The sequence below is a fragment of the Vicia villosa genome, linkage group LG5 (genome assembly GCF_029867415.1).
Source record: "Vicia villosa cultivar HV-30 ecotype Madison, WI linkage group LG5, Vvil1.0, whole genome shotgun sequence".
Classification (NCBI taxonomy): domain Eukaryota; kingdom Viridiplantae; phylum Streptophyta; class Magnoliopsida; order Fabales; family Fabaceae; genus Vicia; species Vicia villosa.
Window position 1 is genome coordinate 136,714,648 of NC_081184.1, and position 9,289 is coordinate 136,723,936.

The window sequence follows — 9,289 nt, forward strand, 5'->3', positions numbered from 1 at the left end:
CCTTAAATAATGGATTTGATGAAAAAACTAAAAAGAACTTTGAAACCAGCAAGTAATTTGAGTCTTGAATGTGTTGATTTGTGTTAAAAATGAAAGCTTTGAGAAATTTTGAGGGTTTTAAAATGTGGAACCATGGCTTGGGAGAAAGAGAGAATGAATGAATGAAATTTGTTGAATCTGGAACGTGAGAAAGGAAACTCAAGTTGGGGTGTTTAAAGAAAACTTGTGAGGTGAAAAACACCCCGCAACTTTTAGAATCGTTGAGACTTGCTAGGTGATTTTCACCTCGCAATGTTTGTGTCAGTCAAACGCCCACCTGCCATACTGTGCCAACAGTAATTGCCAGACATAATTTCCCCCCAATTTTTTTAAAACATAGTTGCGAGGTGTTTTTTACCTAGCAACTTTTGCGGGGTATTTTGCACCTAGCAACTTCATTTTCAAATTTTTCAAATTGCGCTATCAGTAAATACTAAACATAATTTCCCCCTAATTTTTTTAAAACATAGTTGCGGCGTGTTTTTCACCTAGCAACTTTCTTTTCACAAATTTCAAACTTTCCACCGTCTGTTGTGAGATGGAAAAATATTTATTTATTTGCGAGGTGAAATACACCTCGCAAGTGCATTAATTTGCGAGGTGACTAACACCTGGCAAACACACCCTGCTAATATGATGTTTTCTTGTAGTGACGGTATTTGTTGGTTCAGATTGACACATTTACTTCAAATCATTGTAGATTTGAGAAAGACTTGGGCGTCAATGTTGCAGATCTAGAAGTATGAATATTCTAGTGACTTTTATTTTGTCATATTTGTAGGCACTTTCATGTTGCCGTTGTATGCTATTAACTTAGGTGTTGCAAAATTGTTTGTGGATTCACCTTTTTCAATTTTTAGCGATCTTAAAATTGTAATAATCGATGTATTTTTCAATTTGAATGAATGAATGTCTTTTTACTTAAAAAAAAAAAAATTGATCTGTTGATTATTTATTTATGTTTTGCTAGTATAAATATTTATTCAATTGTAATTGTAATTGTAATAGGCAGACACCGGTTGTTTTGCAATTTTGAAGAAATTTAAAAGTAAAGAGCGCAATAATAGACCAAAATGTGTTTTCTCTTCTATAAAGAAACAGAGACGCTATTCTCTTCCTCCATAAACAAAAAAGTAGCTTCTTGAAATCACATTAATAAGAGACCAAACCCAAAAATACTATATTAAATAGAGACCAAATTGATACTATTTGTTTCTTCTATACTGCTCTTTGAACCTTATCTATAAAATCAAATCTAAAGAAGGAGAAAATTTTCTAACCCGCTAGATCGATCGATCTAATTTCTAAGGCTAAGCAAGAATATGATAATTAGTTTATTCTCATCATCTTCAACCCTGCCAATTACCATATGCCCTACGTTCTTGTTTCTCTTCTTTCTCTTTTGGCTACGTAGAAGCAACACTAGCACAACCGGTCTTGCAGCTAAAAAGACACCACCAGAAGTCGCCGGAGCTTGGCCTTTAATCGGCCACCTCCACCTCTTAGTTGGGTCCCAACCACCTCACGTCACGTTGGGGAAATTAGCCGACAAATACGGACCCATCTTCACCTTACGCTTAGGTGTTCATCGAACTTTAGTTGTAAGCAGTTACGAAACGGCGAAAGAGTGTTTCACAGTAAACGACAAAGCGTTTGCTTCACGTCCAAAATCAGTAGCCTTTGAAATTCTAGGGTATAACTTCTCCATGTTCGGTTTCAGCCCCTACGGTTCCTACTGGCGCACCATGCGCAAGATAGCGACTGTTCATGTCCTCTCCGCGCAACGGACAGAGACATTGCTGAAACAAGTGATGGAATCTGAGGTGAAGATAGCAATGAAAGAGAGTTATGACTTTTGGATAAAGATGAAGAACAACAAGGAAGGTTCTGAAAGGGCAATTACGGAAATGAAGAAATGGTTTGGGAACATAGCGTTAAATGTTATGTTTAGAACGGTGGTGGGAAAACGGTTTGACGGTGATGAGGAAGAGAATCAACGGATTAGAAAAGCGCTTAGGGATTTGTTTGATCTTACTGGTTCGTTTGTTATATGTGACACGTTGCCGTATTTGAGATGGTTGGATTTGGATGGAAAAGAGAAGGAAATGAAGAAAACTGCGAAAGTGTTGGATGAGTTTGTATGTGTTTGGCTTGATGAACATAAACGGAATAGGAAACCTGCTGGCGGCGAACATGACTTCATGGATGTTCTTCTTTCAACGGTTGATGATCAAGATTTGGACGGTCGTGATTCCGACACTACAATCAAAGCTACTTGTCTGGTACGATTATTTTTCTTTGGGGACAACTTCTCTACCCATCTAAAAAAGTTGGGTAGTGTACCTTCAACCAATCATATAACACCATTTAATTTCATCATCTTTAATTATTTATTAAATGATACACTTTTTGGTTGTTTTCAATGCATTTTACACTAAAGGTAACTCTACCCAACTTGGGTAGATAAGAATTCACCTTTTTCTTTTCATAAAAATCTTATTTTTATATTTCAATTTATTGTTCATAAATTATTAATATATTAAATTTATCAAAAATTAATTAAGAATATTTTTTAAAAATCTTACATTTAAAGAAACTTACCGATGAAGTAATATTTTTCTAAAAATGGAAATCCCATTAAAGGGAAAGTTTGTTGACTTGATTTACTAAAATTAGTGTATTCAATTTCATGGAAGAAACAAATGTTATCACCATATCTATATCACTGACTATCTAGATCTAGATGTGCTTGGATTTTTCTTTTTTACATTATTTTATTAGAAAACTGGACAACACGTGTAGTTCTGACAGGAATGGTAATGCCACACACCCAATTTCGACACCACAAACAAATAGTCATATTGAAAATTCATACATAATTGTTGAACTTAGGGCTGATTAAAACTGAACCGGTCTAATAGAAAATCCTTAACTGAATCAAATCATATTGAAAATTGGAAAAATTGTATTTAATTTAGATTAGTTCGGATCATTTTTTATAAAATTGCATGATTTGGTTCGGTTTGCGGTTTATATTTTGCAAACCCAATCAAATCAAACCAACCGCATTATGTTACAAAACTTACAAACTATTATATATTTTTTAATTCTTTAGAAAAATTAACATAAAAAAAAGTTGATAAGAATAAGATTAAAAGAAGTTTAATGGATATTATTTTTACATCTCTTTATATATGAAATATAATATTATTTCAAATTTATTTAAGAATATAATTTCATGTATATTATCTATTAGACATAAGATAAAATTATAAAACACAATTCATATTTATGTATTAAAATTATAAGTTTATTTGAATAATAAACTTATTTTATGATCATGTATGAATGACTAAACACAAAATTATGTTGTGTATGAATCAATAAAAAGTAAAAACCAAACCAACGCAAACCGTAATGGTTTGGTTTGATTTGATTCCGTTAGATTTTATTTTTAAAAGGCAACCGAACCAAATCAAATATTTTTATCTTGCGGTCAAATAATTTTTAGCGTGTAAACCGCCTAAACTGCACCGCGAGCACCCCTAGTTGAACTTGTCTTTATATTTCAATTTTCCAATATAAACTAATTAAATTAGTGAAGAAGTATAATGTTATTAAAATATTTTGTAGGCACTAATTCTAGCAGGTACCGACACTACAGCGGGAACATTAACTTGGACACTATCATTACTTCTGAACAATCCTGAAGTCTTAAGCAAAGCCACTCAAGAATTAGATGCACAAATTGGCATAGAAAACATGGCAATAAAATCTGATTTGACCAAGTTGGAATATATTCAAGCCATTATTAAAGAAACTTTACGTTTGTATCCACCAGCGCCACTGAATGTTCCTCATGAGTCTATTGAAGATTGTACCGTTGGAGGATATCACGTTCCAGCTGGCACGCGTCTCCTAACCAACTTTTCGAAACTTCAACGAGACCCTACATTATATTCAGATCCGTTGGAGTTTCGACCAGAGAGATTTCTCACAACACACAAGAATGTTGATGTTAAGGGACAACATTTTGAATTGATGCCATTTGGTGCTGGTAGAAGAATGTGTCCTGGAATATCAGTTGGTCTTCAATTAATGCAAATAACACTTGCTACTTTGTTGCATGGTTTTGACATAATGACTCCTGATGAAGGACCGGTTGATATGGCTGAACATAATGGGCTCACCACAATCAAAGCCTCTCCTCTCGAAGTCGTTCTCACTCCGCGCTTGTCTGCCCAAGCTTTTAGTCAAAATTAATGTTCAAGTTATAGGGATAAATGAAAATGAATTTTCCTCAGCATGGTGTAGTGTGATATGCAAATACAATGAAGACTCAAATTCTAAATAAAAATGCAAATTTTTTCTTCCATTTTCTCGCAATATACTCTATTCTCCAATAATTCTCAATAATACAATATATTTTTAGTCGAAAAATACTTGTATGAAAAATGACAGGGGACTTTAAAATTATAATTTTTTATTATCTAAAAAATAAAAATAAAATTTTCTCTCTCCTACTCACAACCACTTCATAAATCCAATTAAAAAAGAAATTAAATTTTAAATATATTTAAAATTTTGTCTCTTTTCATGGGTTGCTTCTAACACAAAGAATTGAAGTTCGTATTCATGTAAATTTTTCTTTCTAGACAGGTTCGTCATTTATTTTCATCGGCACTCCTTCTCTTTTTTTTTAAGTGCACGCATTTATTTTCTGGACAGATTTTCATTTTTTTAATTTTAAATATATATTTTATTATATAATCAATTTTCAATATTTTTATTTTATTAATAAATTAGTTAAATGACTATTAAATAGACAAATGAGTATGGCGAGTGCAATGTATGTTTGAATTACCTTTCAATTAATGGCATGCCATTTACTTCTTTTATTTTGTCTTAATTTCGCTTTCCGTTTTTCTTTCAATCAAAGTTTCATTTTAAACAGTGTTGCAATTACTTTTCAAAAACATAAAGGAATTTTGAACCGTCTTGAAATCATTCAGACAGTGGCGAAGCCAGGAAAGTTATAAAGCCTGGACAAAAAATTTAAATACGTAAATTCAATTGTATATAATATATAAATAGTCATCAAACAGAAAAAAACATACACATAGCAGCACAAATCACGAATCAATGCATATGCATATCCTTACAAAAAAATAACATTCACCAATTCAATTCAAACTAACCTAAACACTTCAAAATGGTTGGGACTATTCTAAAATTCAAATTCATCCCCAAAGAAAAAACAGTTGCAAATCTTCTTCAATTCTACAAACCAAAAAGTATCAAGTGTATTATATAACACCATGAGAAAAAACCAAAGTCCAAATCCAAGATACATACCAAATTGAGAATCATTCAAAACAGCCCCTTTATACCCAAAACCAATCCCTACATATACATAACTCAATCAAACATTCATAACCAACTACCATGCATCAAGCTGCAAGTTTCACACACATTAAAATCTATCCAATAAACCACTTCATTTCTAGCATCCATCAATAAAAGAAAAACAAGTCATTAGAGTCAGCCATGATCCATAAGCCATACATACTTACACAACTCTAAGTCTATCCTAGACCATATTTCTAACAAATTGAGCCCTGCAAAATCTAATACGAAACCAACACAAGTCACAACTGAACATAAAAAAATTAACTAACTATCCAGCCTAGCATTTGAAACTCAACCCTAATCTCCTAATTGTTTCAACAGCTTGAAACAACTAACTAACTGATTTTCTAACACTCACAAACCCAAGAAATAAAAATAAAATAAAATAAAAAACAAAGGATCTAATTATACCTGAGATTCCTGGACCGTGTTCTGCGATAAGCGATTCAGACAACAAAGTCAAACAAGAAAAAAATTGTATTTTTGCTGATTGGTTTTTTTTGGGAGAAAACGTGAATATGGGTAAAAGGAGAGAAATTGAATTGAATAAGAATTGGGAAAAAGTTGGGTTGGAGAGAAGGAAGGAAGATGAAAATTGAAACGTGAATATAATGAGCCGCCGACGGAAGGAGTAAGAGATAGAGTGGTAAGCGCCACCGTCGGAGGGAGTAAGAGACGGAGTGGTAAGCGCCGCCGTCGGAGGGAGTAAGAGATGAAACCCTTTCTCTGCAAACCCTTTTCCTTTAGTTTGTCTCTTTCTGAAAATGATTATCCTTTTTTTCCAGACATATGGGCTTCAAAAAATTATTGGGCCCGAGCCTGGGCAAGTGCCCACCCTGGCCAGACCCTAACGTCGCCACTGCATTCAGATGTTGGTCATTTTCATAAACACTTGAAGAATTTAATCATTGTGTCCTGAAATTCACTAGTCGATCTCGCAAAGTAAACTTTAATAAGATACTAGCGTTGTTTACTAATTTCTACGCTAAACAATTGATTCCTTGAAATCCGTGGAGTGTGGTTGAATCACACGATCCTAATGCAATGTTTGTCGACCCAATACATGCTTTAAGCATGATCGTGCATTATGGAAAAAGACACTAATGTCCTGGGCAACATATCCGAAAAAAGGCGCCTTATCTGAAAGAGTGGCACTCAAACCAATAAAAATGCGACTTGGTGAGAACGATGGGCTAAACATATGTCTTTCACGCCGCTCCAATGTCTCTTCTAATTATATTCTTAAAAAGAGGGTTGTACGTTTATATCAGGTTTGACACTTTTGTCATGTGGATCGCCATACCAACATAACTTAACTTTTTTTTTTCAAAATTTATTAGAAAGAATTAAATTTGCTGATATAACAACTTTTTAAGACTAAAAAATAACATTTATTATATATTTATTATATAAGGGACTAAAGTAAAACTTTAAATTAAGTTAAGAGATATTTGGACCAATTAAACATATTTTATTTTATTTATTTTTGTTTTTTAATAAATCTATTATTTATATTATTATTAAAAGAAAAAATAATTATAAATGATTTTAAATTTATTTCAAATCACTCAAGCAACAACACATCATCAATTACCTAACACGTAAAATTCCATAAATATTGAAATGGAGTGATCGAATTTTCAATTTTAAAAATGAAAGATTAAAACTTAAAAAATAAAAATAGAAGAAGCAAAATTACATTAAAACGTTTAAAACACATTAAACTATGAGAAATATTTGCATGGATACGAACATAAATCCATATTTTTAGGAACAACCAATAAAAGCGAAAAAATTAAAATTTATTAAAAATTTAATTTTTTTTTTTAATTCTCATCATGGAGATAGTTGGTTTAATGGAGGAGAGAAACAATTTTATTTCAATTTTTTAATTAATAAAAATTTGTTATTGATATGTTGTAAATCCAGATTTATGGTTATACTCATATAAGTATTTTCCTTGAACTATCGAGGTATTATATAATAAATATCAACCAAAATCATTATTATTTTATTTTATAAAATATTGAAATGAATATTTTTAATTAAACCTCTGCGTTCACGGTAATACAATGATATAAAATTATAAATATAATATAAGGTAAGGTGCATTAACCTAATCTACCAAAATTGAATGAATACAGTACGATAGAGACACCCCACCAAGAGTAATCTTGCGATCTATTTCTTGATACTGTTACAACTAAAATTACAATAGAGATAGCTTTATGTATTTCTTGTTTATATTGAATTATGTCCACACACAAAATTAAGCTTGATCTATCTTCACACAAAAAATTAAACTTGAATGAAATATTATTTGTTTGGTTATTCTAAAGTCTCACATTGTTGGTAAATAAAGTATTGAAAGAGTATATATAGAGGAATACTTTTCACTAGGGCTGTTCATGGTTCGGTTCTATCAGAAAACTGAACCGAACCAAACTGAACCATTATATTAATGTATCCGAATCGTACCGAACCGTTTCAATTTTTTTAGAACCGAACTGAACCAAAAGTTTTGGTTTGGCATAACGGTTCGGAATTCCGAACCGTACCAAACCATTAGAAGACAATTTTTCCAAACCGAACCATTTACTAAAGAACCGAACCGTTATACTTAGTTTAAATTTTTTTAATAAAAAATCTATTTAAATTTATTTTTAGCATTTTCTTATAGACTTTTTTAATATACTATTATATATAATTTTTAACTTAATTTTTTTTATCTATATTCATAATCAAAATCCAAATTTATTTAAAATTGCAAAAGTCAAAACTCGTTAAAAAATCATAAATTAGTCAATTTTAACAATATTTAGGACTGTTTGGATAAACAACTTATTTACGGCTTATAGCACAAATGCTTATAAAAATAAGTACTTATGAATAAGCTTGTATAAGTCATTTTTATAGCAAAAAAATAAAAATAAGCTGTTCTCGTAAGCTAACTTGAAGTTATAAAAATAAGCTAAAAAAAAGCTTATAAAAAATGTCATAATTTGTTTTGATAAAGTCTCCCAAACAGTGTCACAAAATTTATATCAGTAGATAAGCTCGAAAAAATCAAATCCTAGTATCTAAATACAACTTTTCTTAAACCAAAATTCAATCGAACCATTTCTTAAACCAAAATTCATTCGAACTAGTTCTTAAACCAAAATTCATTCGAACCATTTCTTAAACCAAAATTCATTCGAACTAGTTCTTAAACCAAAGCAACTAAAATTAAACTAGGGTCTTCTGAAACTCTTTTAACTTGCAAAGTCTTCATCATCATCAAGATTAACCAATGTCGGCGATGTTATCTCTACAAAACAAAATCAAAATTACAACAAGTTAGATATCACATAACCATAACCATGTTAGATAAACTAAAATGTAAGCCAAAATTACAATGACAAACAAGAAAGATATCAACATAACCATAACCAACATGTCTTCCAAAATAAGCACTTAAATAATTAGCACTTAAATGTATCTGAATTTAAGAATAAATTACAAGTATTCAATTGATTATTTATTTTCAATTATCTATTCAATTGCCTCATACCACATGGACACTTTCAATATCTATTGTCTTTAATCTTCTCTATATTATGACATGGCTACTATTTTATCCTTTACAATCATTAGGGAACATAAATTTTGAAATCTAAAATAGAAAAATACACAAAAATTTGAAACCAAGCTAATGCTATACTTCACCTAACATACTGTTTTTCCTAAAATATAAACTATTCCAAATAAGAGCTTGTAATAAGAATAAATAGGAAAAGGGGCCAGACAGAAGGGGCTGTCTTGGAGTTATTAGGTGGTTAGTGGGAGAGACCAAACTCTT

General features: G+C 31.2%; 1 protein-coding gene and 1 long non-coding RNA gene across 2 annotated transcripts; one reads left to right on the top strand and one right to left on the bottom strand.

Annotated features, from left to right (window-relative positions):
* Positions 1-1,162: 1,162 nt before the first annotated feature.
* LOC131602660 (cytochrome P450 CYP82D47-like) lies at positions 1,163-4,408 on the top strand. The gene is made up of 2 exons (XM_058874831.1): positions 1,163-2,321; positions 3,673-4,408. Exons 1-2 carry the CDS (start codon positions 1,362-1,364, stop codon positions 4,300-4,302), a joined length of 1,590 nt encoding a protein of 529 aa, XP_058730814.1. The 5' UTR covers positions 1,163-1,361; the 3' UTR covers positions 4,303-4,408.
* A 990-nt stretch (positions 4,409-5,398) lies between these two features.
* LOC131602661 (uncharacterized) lies at positions 5,399-6,377 on the bottom strand. The gene is made up of 2 exons (XR_009284123.1): positions 5,860-6,377; positions 5,399-5,542 (listed from the first exon to the last, which is right to left on the bottom strand). It is a non-coding gene; the product is annotated as an uncharacterized LOC131602661 (long non-coding RNA).
* Between the last annotated feature and the right edge of the window lie 2,912 nt (positions 6,378-9,289).

Coding starts and splice junctions, on each gene's coding strand:
- LOC131602660 (XM_058874831.1), top strand. CDS start 1,362: ATGATAATTAGTTTATTCTCATCATCTTCAACCCTGCCAATTACCATA. Junction 2,322..3,672: donor CAATCAAAGCTACTTGTCTG/GTACGATTATTT, acceptor AATATTTTGTAG/GCACTAATTCTAGCAGGTAC.